This window comes from Hippocampus bargibanti, linkage group LG03 (genome assembly GCF_051943395.1).
Source record: "Hippocampus bargibanti isolate YZ-2025 linkage group LG03, ASM5194339v1, whole genome shotgun sequence".
Classification (NCBI taxonomy): Eukaryota; Metazoa; Chordata; class Actinopteri; order Syngnathiformes; family Syngnathidae; genus Hippocampus; species Hippocampus bargibanti.
The window spans coordinates 9,050,822-9,069,997 of NC_142736.1; the positions used below are offsets into that span (position 1 = coordinate 9,050,822).

General features: G+C 41.8%; 1 protein-coding gene across 1 annotated transcript in view; it reads left to right on the forward strand.

Moving 5' to 3' along the window:
* LOC148900227 (SH3 and multiple ankyrin repeat domains protein 2-like) overlaps positions 1 to 14,679 on the forward strand; it is a 281,991-nt gene extending 267,312 nt beyond the window's left edge. The window contains exon 17 of the mRNA XM_088993047.1: positions 5,774 to 14,679. Within this exon, the coding sequence (XP_088849173.1) occupies positions 5,774 to 6,314 (541 nt within the window). The 3' untranslated portion in view covers positions 6,315 to 14,679. The remainder of the gene's footprint in view (positions 1 to 5,773) is intronic.
* The last annotated feature ends 4,497 nt before the right edge of the window (positions 14,680 to 19,176 follow it).

Sequence of the window (19,176 nt, forward strand, 5' to 3'; positions counted from 1 at the left end):
TCGGCTTCTTTCACCATCTTGAGGAATGATCCCTTGTAGGTGCTTTCTCTGTGATAATTGTATCTAGTTCTTCATCAATTGTGATCTGTTTACCTGGGTAGATAGCTTTTTTGCATCAAGTGTACAGATGACTTGTGCGGTTTATTTGTGGAGCCTGATTGATGGGATATGTAATCTTCCAGTCTACACTCTGCTTTTGAACTATCAAAGTTTAAATGGGTCCAAATTTCACTGTTTTCTATCCATTTTCTCACCATTTTACTCAGTTTTGTTTGTTTTTGTTTCAAGCTCTGTCCTCTCTTTCGTGTGTGTGTGTGTGTGTGTGTGTGTGCGCGCGTGTGTGTGTGTGTGCGCGCGTGTGTGTGTGTGTGTGTGTGTGTGTGTGTGTGTGTGTGTGTGTGTGTGTGTGTTTTCTCACTCTCTCTCTGTCTGCCTGTCTCTTTAATGTTTAATGTTAATGGGGTCTTCAGTTAAAGCCACGTGATTGGTCAAGAACGCAGCAGTGAGGTGGGGGGAGGGTTAAACATTAAAGAGACAGGCAGACGACAGAGAGAGCGTGAGAAAACACACACACACACACACACACACACGAAAGAGAGACAACAGAGTTCTAAACCAGTGTTTTTCATCCAGAGTGCTGCGGCACACCACTGTGCCGAAAGATATTGTCAGGTGTGCCGCGGGAAATTATCCGATTTGTGTGCCTGTGCAGTCTAGCGCGTGGCAGAGTAATCATGTAGTACTCTGCCATACCAGCAGGTGGCAACAGCGGGTAGTTGTGCGTCACTAATTCGCTTTGAGACAAGCGAATTAGTGACACATGGATAGCGCGGCAAGTGCAGATTGTGGCTCGCGGGACAACGGTGAAAGTGATGGAGAGGTTTTTGAAGAGGAAAAATGCTGACTCAGAAATGAAGGCCCTAGTATGGATGGAGGTCAAAAAAAGCAAAGACAGTGACGTTGAGCAAAGTTTCTAGCGTAAGGCAATACAACGAAAGCTATGTTTCATTTGGATTTACTTTTACATTGTGCTTGGTCTGTGGTGAAAAGGTCTCCAACAGCGCTACGGTCCCAAGTAAGCTTAAACGCCATCTCCAAACGAAAGACCCCTCAGTCCAAAATAAAAATGTGAAATACTTTGTTCGCCTGCGTGAACAAACGGGGAAACAGGCAATTTTCCTTGCAGATATTTTTCATCATCTCAATGAACTGAACACACGAATGCAAGGTCGAAATGAAAATCTGCGTACAAGTTCAGATAAAATAAATGGTTTTCTTTCAAAGGTGAACCTCTGGCAGCAACATGTGGAAAGGGGCAATCTTGAAATGTTCCCACTCACCAATAAATGGCAAGATGTCAATACTACTGCACTGTGTGAGTTAATAGTGAAACATCTGAATATTCTTGAGGAGAAGATGACATTTTATTTCTCTTCAGCCTCCACGGAGCACCTTGGCTGGGTTAGGGACCCATTCAGCCCAGCATCAGCTGCTGGAATAAACATGTCTTTACAGGAGCAGGAGGAACTAACTGAACTGAGACAAGATCTTGGCCTCAAGCTAACCTTTGCTGATCTACCTTTGGACAGTTTTTGGTTGGCAGCTGCCAAGGAGGTCTCCATGCTGGCTAACAAAGCTATTTTCACATTGCTCCCATTTTGCACAACATATCTGTGTGAGGTGAGCTTTTCAAGCCTGTCTGCAGTAAAAACAAAAGACAGGGAAAGACTGAAAGCTGTGGAGGAAGAGCTTCGTGTGTGTCTTTCATTCCCGGCCAGGATATCAGCTCTCTGTTCGTCCAAACAGGACCAGGTTTCACACTGACTAAATATGAATATGAAAGATTATAAAATATTTTTTTCTTGGTGTTTAGTTAAATCCTATGTTATAATATAACATCATTCTTCAACGTTTAAAAAAAGCTAATACAGTAAAGTCTCGTTATATCGATATTCAAGGGCGTCCGAAAAAATATCGATATAACCGGGACTATCGATATATCCGACCCTGTTTGCATGTAATTTTCTCCGTGCGTGCATAGAAATAGTATCGATATAACCGGGACTATCGATATATCCGTTATCGATATAACGAGACTTTACTGTATTACCAATATAATATATTGTTATATATATTTTTTTTATTTAATTGTTATTAACTATATGTTATGACCTGTCATACTGTGTTGCACATTATGTGTTTTGTGTATGCTGTGGCTGGTATATTGTTAATTATTAATAATATAATAAAAACATGTGGAAAAAAAGCATACATTAACAGTTAATACTTTTTCCCCCACATTTTCAGCTGTGGGTGTGCCCCAAGATAATTTCAACGGAAGAAATGTGCCTAGGCTTGAAAAAGGTTGAAAAACACTGCTCTAAACAAAAAACAAAAGTGAAATGGTGAGAAAATCGATAGAAAACAGTGAAATTTTGACTCATTTCAACTTTGATTATTCAGAAGCAGAGTGTAGACTGGTAGGTTAAAATATCCCATCAATCAGGCTCCACAAATAAACCGCACAAGCCATCTGTACACTTGATGCAAAAAACTATCAACCCAGCTAAACAGAACACAATTGATGAGGAAAAAGGTACAATTATCGCAGAGATAGCACCTCCAAGGGATCATTCCTCAAGATGATGAAAGAAGAAGGCTACATTCCTCATCAAGTGTTTAATGCTGATGAAACCGTTATTTACCGTTATTTATTTATATTATTATTATTATTATTATTATTATTATTATTATTATTATTATTATTATTATTATATACTGATCAATATATATACTCAACAATATTGGATTGGATTGGATTGGATTTGCCTTTATTAGTCTCACAGTGGAGAAATTTACATTATATATATATATTATATATTATATATATTTATTATTATTTATATATTATTATTTATTATTTATTTCGCAAAGTATCACTTTCATACGGAATGGGAATAGAACTTTTTTTCATGATGATATTTTCAAATTTCGTTTGTCTCGTCTGCCAGTCAGAGTAAACTCAGGTAATGGCAAAAAATGGACCTAATAAAGTGTTGTGCAACATATGCGATTATACATGAACATAAGTTGCAAGAATCCTCAATATATTTCTCAATAAATATACCAGTGTCTGAAATTCATGGCAAAAAGTTAGCGGACACCCAGGCAGAAAACTCTGAAAAGTTGCCTGCCCCGCCATAAAGTTGCCTGCCCCATTTTTCACAACTTGAAACACAATAAGCCGACTAATCGCAGAAAAAAACCCCATTGTTGCGGCAAGTATAAATGTTTTTTTTTTTTTTAATTAAGGAAGTACCTTCCACAAATGCGCCCATGCTTAATTTATGGTAAATATCCCTTGCTGAAGATTTTGCTCCAGTTGTCGTTTGTCGTCATGTTGCGCAATGTTTGTGTTGCATTGTTTGCTCAAAGCCACATAGACTACTCTTTCTAAGCGCCTTTCAAAACTCCCAAGTACACTTTTCAGTCACGGTGTAGTCCGAAGCACGAAACAGGCCTCTGATTGGCTGCCGGTGCCGAGTATGCAAATTGCCAAACGTTTGGCAATTTGCATACTCTCGTACAACTGACTGACAGCCGCGCATTCTCCTTTTGGTCTATAGCAGTGGTTCTTAATCTTTGTTGGAGGCACCGAACCCCCCCAGTTTCATATGCTCATTCACCAAACCCTTCTTTCAATGACTGTGCCCACTAACTGCCGACTAGAATGAGGGGTGGACCTCTGCAGCGGAGAATCCACCGAACCCCTGAGACCCTGAGACCACTGAACCCCTTGGGTTCGATCGAACCCAGTTTAAGAACCACTGGTCTATAGCCAGGCATCACTAGTCGAACAAGCTATTACGATTTGCTCATATCCTTACAGCAGAAGTAGTTCAAAAATGACTTTATATATACAGTGATACCTTGGCTTTAGCACTTAATTGGTTGCCAAACAGTGTGTCAGGCGAAAAATGTAAAAAAAGCCCAAAAATTAATTTCCCATAGAAAACCATTAAAATGTGATTAAGCCATTCCCAGGTCCCCATAAAACATCATTTTCTACTAAATAAGCCTTAAAACTACACAAAATCTACCTTATTTTATGTATAATAAATATGCTATGGTATTATAATTAACGAAATAAACTGTACTGTATAATAAAGTCGTTTTATTTATCTTTGTGATGGTCGTTGATGGCTTGATGGAATGGAGTGGCCGGTTTCATCAGCATTAAACACTTGATGAGGAACGTAGCCTTCTTCTTTCACCAGCTAGAGTAATGATCCCTTGTAGGTGCTTTCTCTGCGGTCATTTTACCTAGTTCCTCATTAATTGTGTTCAGTTTAGCTGGGTTGATAGCTTTTTGGATCAAGTGTATAGATGGCTTGTGCGGGTTATTTGTGGAGCATGATTGATGGGAATTTTAACATGGCAGTCTACACTCTGCATTTGAACTATCAAAGTTGAAACGAGTCCAAGTTTCACAGTTTTGTATTCATTTGCTCACTCTCTCTCTATCATCTGCCTGTCTCTTTAATGTTTAAACCACATTCCCTCACTGCTGCGTTCTTGACCAATCACATGGCTTTAACCAAAGCCTGGGGCGGGGGGATAGAGGACAAAAAAAAGTCGGCTGCCATTTTCTTTTTGGAGAATGGCCTCACTCTCTCTCTGCCCGAGTAGGCAGCCGTCAGCAAGTGCTCTCATGAACCTTGCTTTTTTTTTGTTTTTGTCTTGTTTTTGTGTTTTCTTTTGTCACTTTGTGTTGTTGTGCGTCGTGTGGAACGGATACGGATTGTTTTTCAGCATTTTTGGCCACAGCATTCATCAAGGAGGAGACTGCTGAGCGGTTGCGCCTTTTCGGCAGCATGAATATGCCAGTCCTGGTTTTGAATGGGAGGAATGTCGCTGCCATTCGACTGTCATCGCTGGACACAACAGGGGCCATTGTGCTTCTTTGCGCCTATAATGGGCAGCATCTTCACATCCCGCTTTGTTCAACGGAAGGTCGGTGCTGTTGGACAGTCTGCGGCTGGATGGATACATGGCTTAAGGAGCCCGCGATAAGAAGGAAGGAGCGTCAGCGCAGAGCGCCGATGCATATATGGAACTGTCGCGGGTTGGACTTGAAGTGGATATATGAGGGACAGGAGATGATGGCAATCTCTTTTCGTCAATGGATGCTACAGCTGCGTGTTATTTGTGTTGTCGTGTTGTTTGTTATGTAGTTTTTTTGTTCTTTTGACTTCAAGACGGTGCCGCGAGAGTAGCTGCCTTTCCAGCAGCTCCTGTATTTTGCTTTTTTACTTTCATTTTTTTCATAATTTTGCTGCTGTGAAATGTAAAGTTCTCCACTGCGAGACTAATAAAGGTAAATTCAATCCAATCCAAACCCGCCCCCTCACTGCTGCGTTCTTGACCAATCACATGGCTTTAACCGAAGACTGGGGGCGGGGAATATAGGACAAAAAGAGTCGGCTGCCACTTTCTTGTTAGGAGAACGGGCTAATTCGTGAATGACACATCACTCATTGTGGCGCTCCGTGTGTATCCCGAAAAGTAGTTTGTATGCCAAGGTAAAATGTTCATAAATTTAACATTCGTAAACTGAAAAGTTCGTAAGCCAAGGGGTTCGTAAACCGAGGTATCACTGTAGTTTTAAGATGACAGAAACGGGTGTACTGTACTGTTCAGAAATTCATGTAGATTTTTATTTGTACTATAAATGTCATAGTGGTAACCTTTCCCCTCCTCTCTGCCACCACAGGCCCCCCTCAGAAGACTCAGGAATGCGCAACAACGCTGCTGCTGCCGCCGCTGCCATCGCCACCCTCACCTCCACGCCTCCAAGCAGCCTCCCCTCTCAGGCGCACCCCTGCAGCCCTGCAGACTCCGCCTCCTCCCTCACCCCCTGCTCTTCGCTGCCGCCCTCTGTATCACCCACGCTTACCGATGTCTTCGGTCTTCCCACCCCGCCCATGGGCAGCGGCGGAGGTTATAGTCTGAGCTCGTCGTGCGGCGGCAGCGGTAGCTCGCGGTCCCCGTCGCCGCTAACTCTCATGCAGGCGGTGGTGGCCTCGGGCAAGCCCTTCGCCTCCAAACCTGTCGAGCTGTGGAGCAAATATGACGTGGCCGACTGGCTGGAGAGCCTGCACCTTGGCGAGCACAGAGACGCTTTCCTAGATAATGAAATCGAGGGTGCCCACCTGCCCTCCTTACAAAAAGAGGACCTGATAGACCTCGGCGTCACGAGGGTGGGCCACCGCATGAACATCGAGAGGGCCCTCAAGCTGCTGCAGGACATATAAGCTCAGAGAACAGCGAAGAGCGCGTCATAGGACCAATCTCACTTTGACCAATCTCTTCAGAGGACATACACTCCAGTCACGGAAGCTTTTGTCCAAGTCGATACTGCTTCTTGGTTTTTATTTATTTAATTTTTCACCCTCACCTGAGCGCTCTGGTCCAGTCAGCCTCCCTCCTGCAGGCTGTTGGGTGACATCAAGGTGAGCGAGAGAGAGTCCAGGATGAGGGACTGTCTCCCGATCATTGGGTCCTCACACTGTGGAAGTTGTTTATTCTACGTGGAAACTCAAAAACAGCTTTGGAATACTACATACCTTTTTTCCCTGTGCCCCACGTGTGGTGGCATGAAAACCAGCTGAGCTGGTCTTTTTTTGTTCCTTCTTTTTGATCCTTTTTCTATATTTGCTAGAGAATAATATGAGAATATTTATTGACTAGAGTCCTACCGGAGTTATATTTCTGGCTGCATATAAGGTTGTAGAGAAACACTTTTGATTTTCATCTGAACATTTGGGTCATGTTTGATTTCATACGGTACATTGTGGCCATAGGAAGCCCACACGCACACAATCTGCACACAATTCCGTGAGAAAAAAGACGCTGTCGTCACAGACGTGCACACCGAAGCATGAATAACGAAATACTGTCACTGCGACCGCATCTTCTCCTGAGAGAATAGAATGTGGATCGAGGTGGTCATTCCAGCAATTGCACAAAGGCCGCCTCCTCCTTCCCAAAAGACCACCCACGTAGTGATGCCATCCGAGTACGGCAGTCCATGTGGGTCAACTTGCATTAGCTTGTCAATATGTATTGTATTGTATTGTCATCTCTTGCTGTGTACGCGTGTGTGCTTGATGCATATTCACTCATTCACTGCCAGACGATGTGCAAAAAAATGTGTCCACTCCAGTGCCAGGGTTTTTGTCATTTTCAATCAAATTGCAGGGCCGACAGAATACAGTGATATCTCGTTTTACAAACCCCTTGGCTTACAAACTTTTCGGTGTACGAACGTTGAATTTATGAAAATTTTACCTTGGCATACGAACTATTTTTCGGGATAAACAAGCTGCCACAATGAGTGATGTGTCGTTCGCGAACAGCCTGTTCTCCTAACAAGAAAATGGCAGCCGGCTTGTTTTGGTCCTCTCTTCCCCGCCCTCATTCGTCGGTTAAAGCCACGTGATTGGTCAAGAACGCAGCAGTGAAGGGGTGGAGGTTACAGACAGAGAGTCATTCTCTAAAAAAACAAAACGGCAGGCGGCATTTTTTTTTGTCCTCTATTCCCCGCCCCCAGTCTTTGGTTAAAGCCACGTGATTGGTTAAGAATGCATCAGTGAGGGGAGGTGATTTAAACATTAAAGAGACAGGCAGACGACAGTGAGAGAGTGACAACATGGATAGAAAACAGTGAAATTTGGAGTCGTTTCAAATTTGATAGGTCAAAGGCAGAGTGTAGACTGCAAGGTTAAAATTCCCATCTATCAGGCTACACAAATAACCCGCACAAGTCATCTGTACACTTGATGCAAAGAGCTATCAACCCAGCGAAACAGAACACAATTGTTGAGGAACAAAGTAAAATTAGAAAGAAAGAAGAAGGTTAAGTTCCTTATCAATTGTTTAATGCTGATGAAACCGGCCACTCCATTCAATCAAGCCATCAACGACCATCATAAAGGTAAATAAAATGACTTTATTATAAAGTACAGTTTATTTCTTTAATTATAATACCATAGCACATTTATTATTCATGAAAAAATGTATATTTTGTGTAGTTTTAAGGCTTAGAAAATTAGAAAGTAGGAAGTTATGTTTTATGGGAACTGGGAACTGATTATTCTCATTGTAATGGTTTCCTATTGGAAATTATTTTTTGGGATACACACTTTTCGCCTTACACACTGTGTGGGAACCAATTAAGTTCGTAAGCCAAGGTATCGCTGTACTGCATTTTAGGACTACGTAAACATTCAATTGAGCATAAGAAACCTTAGACTCTCTTCTTTTATCAGAAAAAAAGGGTTAATTCCCAAGTTATAAGGGTCTGGAGTGATATGAGCTTGAAATGGGGGTGGCTGTACAAAATACAATACATACATATTGATTTATGTCGCGCTTTAACAACAGCTGTAACAAAGTGCTAACATGAAATGTTGCCCCCTTGTGGAAAAGAAAAAGAACATTGCCAGAGGCCACGGCCATCGCTTTGTCGTCACCCAAGCATGAAAAAAACAAAAGCACCCTGCGCGACCCAAATCAGGATAAAGCGGTCTGGAAAATGGATGGATGGAAAAAAACGGGCACTTGTGCACCACACGTTAAAGGATTGTAGCCAATTTAACTTCTTTCTCCCTCTCTTTCTCCATTTCTCTGTCTTTCCCTCTGTTTTTCTTTCTCTCTTCCTCTCCGTCTCTCTCTCTCTCTTTGTCTCGCTCTCCCTCTCTGTTTCCACCCCTCTCTCTTTCTTTGTGTGTGCATGCGTGTGTGTGTTTGTGTGAAACCTTTCTTGTGATATGAGACCACTGCTGCTCAAAAACGTCCACATTCCACTAAACAAATCTCTGATGAAGATACTTATTTTATACGGAGCCCCTAACGGGACATCAAAGAAAAAAAAATTGCAAGATCTCTCAAACTTTTGCATTCCCTCGCAAAACTTTGTGGGAATGCAAAGTTTTGCGAGGGAATGCAATATATTGCGAGATCACGCAAAGTTTCTTTTTTTTCCTTCGATGTCCTCTTGGGGGCTCTGTAATTTTAGGTTTCTAAATACAGTGTGTGATCGTAGACTTTGACAAGTGAGCAATACAAACCGTCACGACTCAAAGCAGTCAAATCACAGCTCGACAGGTTGAAAGGAGGAGGAGGAGAGAAATCCTCTAGGAGAAGGACATTGGGGCTGAAGCTTTACAGCAGGGGTCGGGAACCTTTTTGACTAAGAGAGCCATAAAAGTAAAATATTTAGAAGTGTTTTTCAGTGAGAGCCACACGCACGCGCACGCGTGCGCCCACATACAGACGCGCGCGTGCGCACACGCAAACACCGGTCCAGAGGCAAAGTTACTGCTAGCGAGTCTGCACACGGCTCATAAGCTTCAACATCTGCAATCTACTTCTTGCAGAAGTATGTTGATGCTAACGTTAACATGGGGCTTGTTAAAATGTCACTGACATTCGACTGTTTCATCGATGGTATTGTTTCATTGCAAATTAAAATCAGAACCTTTTCTCTGCACAAAGGCAAATAAATCCTCCGGTGCATTCAAGCTGAAGTGCACTCGTTGGGCTCATTTAAAGGGGCGTTTACCTGTTTCAACATGACGGCCAGTATCATCCAATCCAAATGCCGCTTTCGGCCAACCTAGGATCAGTGTCATCCAATCAAAATTGCGCTTTCCGCCAATTGCAGCCCCAATGGGAAATGAACGGCGAAAAAAAAAACAGAATATGTATTTCGTTTTATCGGCGAGCCATATGCAATCATCAAAAGAGCCATATATGGCTCGTGAGCCATAAGTTCCCGACCCTTGCTTTACAGGCATGCTGCTGAATGCTGCTGCTCTTCCTTCACAAGTCCTGTTGACATAAGAGATTCCACATTCGTCATTCACAGTGTCTGACCGGCCCTCACAGACACCATGTGCAAATGCAAATGCATTTTACTTGCATTGCTTCGAATGTTTTTTTTTTCTTGTACTTTGTCTGCACACGATCGCTAACATAAATGGGATAGCGTGCAAAGAGCTTACGGCTTGTGTCTGTGGTGTTGGCAACTTAGCAATATATTCCTTATATTTAGTAATTTTTCAGACATTTCTTGCAACTATGGATTGGATTAGCTTATATTAGTCTTGCAGTGGAGAAATTTACATTTCACAGAAGCCGAAACAAAATACAGAAGCTGCTGGAAAGGCAGCCACTCTCGCCGCGCCATCTTGGAGTAAAATAAATGAATAAATAACAAATAATGTGACACAAAACAAAAGATACCGAGTCATTCAATGTTAAGCACTTTCTGCACCCTCATTGTTGCATGAAGCAGTCCTAGATAAAAGAGGAGAGGATAAAGCGTCCTTTTCACAAGTGGATCAGAGACGTCCTGGTAGAATGTGCATGTCTGCTACAAGCTAAATGTTGAAAGCAAACACAAAGCTCTAGCATCCATTGACGAAAAGAGCCCCACGTAAATCCGCTTCAATTCCAAGCCGCGACAGTTCCACATACGCATCGGCGCTCTGCGCTGTCGCTCCTTTCTTCTCATTGTGGGCTTCTCTAGCCACGTATCCATCCAGCCGCAAACTGTCCAACAGCACCGACCTTTACACTGAACAAAATATCGTGATCGCTTGGCATTTTATCTCATTGACAAGAACAGAGAGTAGAACTGAATAGATGGTAAAGTAATTGACAAGTGGTCTTATGTCACTGAGAAGCTATTTGCAATGAGACGCATTTGATTTTTTTTGTGTGGGTGTTTTGTTGTCGAGAGCCCAATGGTGAGTCATTTTTTTCCTCACACAAAAAAGGGCGCAAAACATCAAGAGCGATTCTGGCTCAGAAACTTTAATTAAAGAGGTGCAAAAACGATAGAGTCTATATTTAATTATGTTTGATGATGCACCAAGTAAAAGCAGCTTTGAGAATGGGAGTCATACCCTTGCCCTTGACCAGTCCAAGTGCATTGTTTTATGATTGCATAGCTGTCAAACAGACTATTTTATTCATCTGCATCCAGAATTGATTCTTCCTTTAATCCTTTCTATTTTAATTCAACTACAGTTATACCTCGGTTTACGAACCCCTTGGCTTACACATTTTTCGGTTTATGAACGTTAACTTTATGAAAATTTCACCTTGGCATACAAAGTTTTTTCGGGATACACGGAGTTGCCTCAATTAGTGATGTGTCGCTCGCGAACGAGCCCGTAGTTCTAACAACAAAATGGCAGCCGACTGTTTTTGTCCTCCATACCCCACCCCCAGACTTCGGTTAAAGCCACGTGGTTGGTCAAGAACGCAGCAGTGAGGGGAGGTGGTTTAAACATTAAAGAGACAGGCAGACGACAGTGAGAGTTTCAACTTTGATAGTTCAAAGGCAGACTGTAGACTGCAAGGTTAAAATATCCCATAAATCAGGCTCCACAAGCAACCCGCACAAGCCATCTGTACACTTGATGGAAAAAGCTATCAACCCAGCTAAACAGAACACAATTGATGAGGAACTAGATCAAATTATCACAGAGAAAGCACCGACAAGGGATCATTCCTCAAGATGGTGAAAGAAGGTTACCTTCCTCATCAAGTGTTTAATGCTGAGGAAACCGGCTACTTCATTCCATCAAGCCATCGACGACTATCACAAAGGTAAATAAAACCACCTTATTATACCATGCAGTTTATTTCTTTAATTATAATACCATAGCACATTTATTAGACATAAAATAAGGTATATTTTGTGTAGTTTTAAGGCTTAGAAAATTAGAAAGTAGAAAATTATGTTTTATGGGGCCCTGGAAACGGATTCTTCTTATTTTAATGGTTTCCTATGGAAAATTAATTTTTGGGATACACAATTTTCGCATTACACACACAATTAAGTTTGTAAGCCAAGTATCACTGTATTGGTTTACACCCCGTGTTGAAGTCACGGCCTGGGGGCCAAATCTGGCCCGCCACATCATTTTATTCGGCCCGCGAAAGCAAATCAAACTTGTGAAATTCCATGAAGCTTATTAAATTCCAAAGCAAAATTGTTCTATGTAAACCACAATAACAGTCAATATTTTTTACTTCAAATTTGAAAACTACCCCAAATTCATCACAGCCCCTGAAAGGAAACCATAACAATATGGCCCCTGGCAAAAAAAAAAGGAGTTTGACACCCTTGGTTTATACAAATTGTGAGTAATCAAGACAGTCGTATCAATGTAAACGTGTCAAGATGACATATCAACACTGTAAATGATGCTGCACTAAAACATTTTATGGACCGGAGCCAAAAAATAGTCGGGATGCACACACTCGTAGCGCTTTGAGATAAACTGTGTAAATATTCCTCTCTGAGGCTGGCTCATAGCTCGAGACTGTCACAAAATAATTCCTTTCAGGGTTTAATGCCAAACGTGTGTGAATACGCACATATATCCACTGGCTCCCCTTGAACCCCAACTGCCGTATGAAACAAGCAGCCACGGGTTGACTTGGATTAGACGGAATAAAGAGTGGAAAGCATTGTAACTGAATCGCTTTTTATTGTGGCGGAGCTGGCTGTGGAGGTGCGTGAGTCCAATACAAGGTTGAAAAGTGTATATAAGAGTGTTTTAACATGAGTCTAATTGTGTGCATGTATCAAATTATTAAAAGGCTTCGAGCAGAAACAATCTTAGGAAAGTTCCTCTCTGACCCGTCCAAAAGCAGCATCCCATCATCCCAGTCAGGATTTCTTAAAGTACAACCGACACCTCCGGAAGAGTTGTGTCCATAATTTGTAAAATGACTTCAAATGACTTCTACTGAGCGCATTTTACAATAATTCCACCGCATATAGCTATATTTTACGTTTTAAGACTCACACTGAATATTCAGGAAGTCTTGTTTTCGAGTTGATGACGATGCCTGATGTAACGTCACGTCAGGAACGCCCCTGACCGAGAAAGCGACACACAATGCATTTTGGGTACTTTGTTTGGTCTGAAAACATCGTGTTGATGGCGAAATTAGAAGGAAAACACATAAATAACGGGATGGTGAATCATTGTGTGTTGCACCAAGACTACCAATTGCGGTAACACCATACAGAAGTCGACACAAATTCCCAGCAGACAAATCAGCCCATTTCCAACGGAGCTTGGGCACCATATTGTGCATTTTCTGGCGCTACAGACGGCTCGAATTGATACGGAAGAACTTCTTTAATCGATTGCAAACATTTATGCTTTCCTCTTCAGAACTATTCGAATCATAGTCATAACTGGGTGAGTAGCAAGAAAGCATCTCCTCCGAATCTTAACTCTCGGAAGCCATTGTTTTGGTTCTGGAACAACGCAGTTTGTGAAGGAGTTTCCTGACATGACGTCACAAACTGGGGGCAGGACTTTTTCAAAATCCCCAATTCGCAGCTCATTTTGTTGCAGTTTTAGCACACTTTGAGTCATTTTTATTGGTGTTTTGCATTTGACTAAAAATATCAGCATGCATGTTTTGGGTATTTTAGATGCTATAAAACGTTTTTCTGATGTCAGTTAGGAAACAAAAAAATGATGTCTGTTGTCCTTTAAATAAGGTCAAGGGTCCCCACAGCCGTCGTTAGCGGATTCTTTGGGAGTGTACTATGTGTGTGATTTTGGTACATTGTCAACCCTGGGGTCGACAAGCACAGTAATTTTAAACATTTGCATAGAGATCTATGACATTTTATAGAAATTATCTTGAAAAAAAAGTGTTCGGCACTGGTGTGTGGATTTGCCAAATACAGATTTATTAAATAGATACGACCGTGGATATTATCATTTAGGATTTTGTAAGAAGCAATGTTTATTCTGAATGAATCTCCTTTGTTCTGTTTTAATTTCCCATTATATTATGAAGTAACATATCACCTCATGCTTATTTGTCTGTATTTCAACAAACTGTTGCCTAGATACAATGTATCTACTCGTGGTAGATTTCGGCGATTGGGCCAATCAAGTGACCACAAAAAACACTTTTTCTGACCGGCACTTGCCTAAAAAATTCTGACGCAAGAGAGTGCAATCTGTGTATTGAAAGAAATTGTTATAAATCTGTACATTTTAATAGATATGTCTGCTGGCCAATTGAGTAGGGAACTAAAATCAACATGTATACATACAGATGGGACCCTCTTCCCCACCCACAAAACAAACAAAAAACAAAAAAAATTGTGGGTCATCAGGTCACCAAACTGTGTTGTGTGTTGCAAATGTGGAGCCAAGTAGATGTTGTGAGAATCATGTTTAGGACAAATATGGCTCACTAAACCCACTTCGATTGCTGCCTTTTAATGCTGCTCCCACTATTCACATTGTTCAACATTTGGCAATCCCTTTCTGTCTTTTTCAAAATACATTTTGGTTGGATTATTAGATTTTATTCTTTAAGTCTTGATCTACAGTATACAAAGCTGTTTTTCAGTAATTTGTGAAAAGATTTGTGTTAATTTATTTTTTTCTATGTTGCTGTAATTTTGTGCTTTGAAAGTCTTCATAGAATCAACTAATTACTGAAATGAATAGAGTTTTATTGTCAGTGCACTCTTCATTCACTCCCACCCTCTCAAATCCTCAAAAATTCTTGTATGCCAACCAAAAGTCTCTGTAAAAAATAAATAGAACATTGCACTAGTGTTTTTGTCCTCTCGGTGCTTGCTTGTTTGTTTGTGCAGGCATGTCACTTGGTCACCGCAGTGCTGGCAACACAAGGAGTTGGAGATCATATACAGTGATACCTCAGTTTACGAACCCCTTGGTTGATGAACTTTTCAGTTTACGAAGGTTAAATTTATGAAATTTTTACCTTGGCTTACGAACAATTTTTCGGGATACACACAGAGCTGCCAGAATGAGTGATGTGTCGTTCGCGAACAAGCCCGTTCTCCTAAAAGAAAATGGCAACCGGCTTGTTTTGGTCCTCCCCAGTCGTCAGTTAAAGCCACGTGATTGGTCAAAAATGCAGCAGGGGGGGGGGGGGTACAGACAGAGTGAGAGTAAAGCCATTCTCCAAAAAAGAAAATGGCTGCCGACATTTTTTTTGTCCTCTATTCCCCGGCCCCAGTCTTAGGTTAAAGCCACGTGATTGGTCAAGAACGCAGAAGAGAGGGGAGGTGGTTTACACATTAAAGAGACAGGCAGACGACAGAGAGAGAGTGACAAAATGGATAGAAAACAGAGAAATTTGGATTTCTTTCAACTTTGATAGTTCAAAGGCAGAGTGAAGACTGCAAGGTTAAAATTCCCATCAATCAGGCTCCACAAATAACCCGCACTAGCCATCAGTTAATTTGAAATGAAAAGACAAGCAAAGTAACCAGCTATTAATGATGTTTCTAGTGTGTCTGCTTGCATCTGTTGCTGTAGCAATATCACAACTTCCAACATGTATATCTCAGAGCGCCTTGAGACACTTTATGCAAAAAGCTATCCATTCCATCAAGCCATCAACGACCATCACAAAGGTAAATAAAATGACTTTATTATATAGTACAGTTTATTTCTTTAATTATAATACCATAGCACATTTATTATACATAAAATAAGGCATATTTGCTGTTGTTTTAAGGCTTAGAAAAATATAAAGTAGAAAATTATGTTTTATGGGGACCCGGGAACAGATTATTGTCATTTTATTGGTTTCCTATGGGAAATACATTTTTGGGATATACACTTTTCGCCTTACACACTCTGCCTGGGAACCAAATAAGTTCGTAAGTCAAGGTATCACTGTATATTGTGTGGACCTGGTCATTGATATTAAGTTATAAATGTGTTCCATTTCACACCTTGAAAAGCTTCATCTCTTCCAGGCAACATTTTCTCCAAGTTTCTTCAAGCGATCAATTGAAAGAGTTATCCGGGACGTGAATATCCCATCTGAACTGGGTGCCAGCCAGTCGAAGAGCACAGGGTTCGATTGCGGCTCCGGCCTCCCTGTGTCCAATTTGCATGTTCTCCCTGTGCCTGCGTAAGGTTTCTGTGGGTATTCCGGTCTCCTCCCACATTCCAAAATGTTGTTAATACATATGTGTAAAACGAGCGAAAAATTAGGATGTAACTAACAAGTAGATTTGTAATACATATGTGTAAAAGGAGCGAAAAATTAGGATGTAACTAACGACTAGATTTGTTAACTTTACAACGCTGAGGGGCTTGTTTGAGCAACCAAAGTGTACCTGACCCCCCAACACCGCCGACTATATGTCAGGGGCAGCCTGTTAATGTTTTGAACATTTTGGTGGTGACTTTAAAGTCAATATTGTTTATTTATGTATGTATGTATTTATTTATTTATATATTCGCCCCATGTATTTTTTTATTCACTCACTCTATTAATGGTATGTATTTATTTATCTGTTTATATATGTGTGTAAATCTGTTGGATTTATAATAATAATAATGTGTGTAATTAATGTGTATATCAGGGTGGGGGGTCATAACACCCCGACTTCTGGGTTGAGTAAACCCTGGCACGTGTGGCTGCCGTTACTCACCCGCAGAAAAAAATATCCTGTGACTGTAATGTGACCTTGAGAGTTTTGAAAGGCGCTTATAAATGAAATGTGTTATTTATTATTATTATTATTATTATTATTATTATTATTATTATTATAGCCGTTGAGGAAAGAGCACACACGACTGAATGTGGAGACGTGTTTATTCCAACGGCTAACAAGTGGATCTAACTCAAACAGAAAATGCAGTGAAATATATGTAACATAAACCCGACCCTCCCGTGCACCTGCTGGGTGAGATGCCTGGTCCTAGTGTCCGCCAGACAGCCCCCCCCAGAACACCCAGAAGGAAGGTCAAGGTGAAAATTTTGCAGGGGACTTGAAAAGGCGGGGCTAGTTAACGACGGGAAATCGGTCAGAAGACGTTCGTAAACGTTACCTGACGTTAAATAATTTGCGTGTGTTAATGCTCGGAGGCCTCCAGCCTCACACGGGAAAGTCGCGAACGATATGGCGTCAATTAAACGACGGTTAGCAATGTCCACAAGTAGTCCGTGAGCACATAGAAAATACGCGCCGATAATCGGGACTGTGATCGAGGCAACAATAAAGTTCCACTTGAATTCCCATCCGTGGAAACGCACATTCACCACCCTGGGGCCAAAGTTGGCGATGGGCGAGCCGTTAGCTGCGCGCAGTGGAGGCCCGCACCCACCTGTCGTCTTGTCCGCGTCGGTGGACATCAACAGGCTTACTTGTGCTCCACTGTCCACAAGATAACGTCTACCTGACGAGGAGTCCGTGATGAAAAGCAGCTCGCTTTCGTTGCCGGCGCCCGCGGCTGCTACTGGGTGCCGGCGTTGGGATTTTCCCAGAGCCTCGTGGCGGCAGGGGGGTACGTAGCCTCGAACCTTGGCACCAAACCGCTGATGGAAAAAACAGGTGGTCTTCCCGCGCCGCTTCTCCGATGCCATTCCTGCCACGTCGGATTAATGCTCGATGCCCCTTCACCGTGGGATTCGGCCGTCACGCTTTGCACGGCGAACCGCCGTCTCGCCAGAAGCACTTCCTCAGCCAAATCTTGATAGTCGCCGGTGGCTAAGCACGTCGAGTTAGCTAGCACGGCGCGCATTGAGGCTGGTAGCTGACCGAGGAATATATGGGGGCAAAAGGAATCCGGCCTCATCCGAACTTAAGAGCGACAGCAGATTGTCCATGAGATCCACTGCTGTTCGTCGCCGAGTACGGGAAGGGAAAGAAGCCTGTCTGCTCTCTCAGAGGCCGATAACGTGAATTCCTTGCTCTGTGGAGGCGCACGTGAGAGCGGCAGCACACGACGAGTAGTCTGCTTGTTGAGAGACCAGGTAATATTTCGGCTCATCCGCCGTGATGCCTCGTAGGTGGAAAAGCGCTTCCACATGCTGGAACCACGAAGCCGGGTCGCTGTGCCAGAACTCGGACAGCTTCGTGGCGTAGGGAGCAGCTGCGAGTTGGGTCGCCTGTCGTGGCGACATGGCCGTAGAAGACACATCTTCGTCTGTTGCCATGAACATTTCCAACGTCGGGGGTCACCAGATTGTGGAGACGTGTTTATTTCAACGGCTAACAAGTGGATCTAACTCTAACAGAAAATGCTGTGAAATATATGTAACATAAACCCGCCCCCTCTCGTGCACCTGTTGAGTGAGATGCCTGGTCCTAGTGCCTGCCACTTTATTATTATTGTTGTTGTTAATACATAATGCCATGTCATCTGACTGGTTGTACGGAGTATCAATCAAGTGAAGGGAGGGATGATAGGCTCACGTCTAATTTTATTCTAGTTTAGAATCTAAACAACTCTATTTGTATCGCGTCCGTTGATCACAAAGTCACATCACATTGTCATGCGACATCGGAGGAAGCCCAGCTCATTTCCGTTCAATGAACACGGCAACACTGCCGCTTAGCGGACGGAAACATTTCGTTTCTGCCGATCCAAAACGACAATGCACAGTCATAATAAAAGATACAATATACAATATAGTAATACAAACACATAAAAATCATACATACATTTTGTGGATACATTTCTTTCAATTATTTTCCTCATTGACAACACAGCACAATTGGACAGAATATCTTTACTGAAAACAAGGACACAATGCAAACCGTTATAAAAGTTTCTAATTAGAACTAGATACGTTCTAATTACAGCGAGACGTTTTCCTCATCAAAAACATTTTTTTTTCACTTTTGCGATTTTCAAATACATTTATTGTGTTAATATGACATAAGAAAACAGACATAGTTAATTATAGATCGTACATTTTACAATGTAAAATGAGTTGCAAAAAGTAAAGAAATACATACTGTATAGGGGCCGTCTTTTAATTAAGCTACAGTGTTTCAGTTAGTACAAACATTTAAATGTTCGTTTTTTATGTCATATTTTATGCATGGTTCAAACTGTTTTGATGCTTTATTTTTCACAAATGTATTTAAACTTACCATTCCTAAAGTAGGCATGGTGAAAGATTTACACTCAGCATAATTTAGCATTAAAATGTTTTCTGTCATCATTAACATTAATATTTCTGTAAATGGGGTGCAATTGTGCAGTAACACTGGGCTAAAATATATACAGTATTTGTATGTAATTTATTAAAATAATGATTCAAGTAAAATGTTTTCCA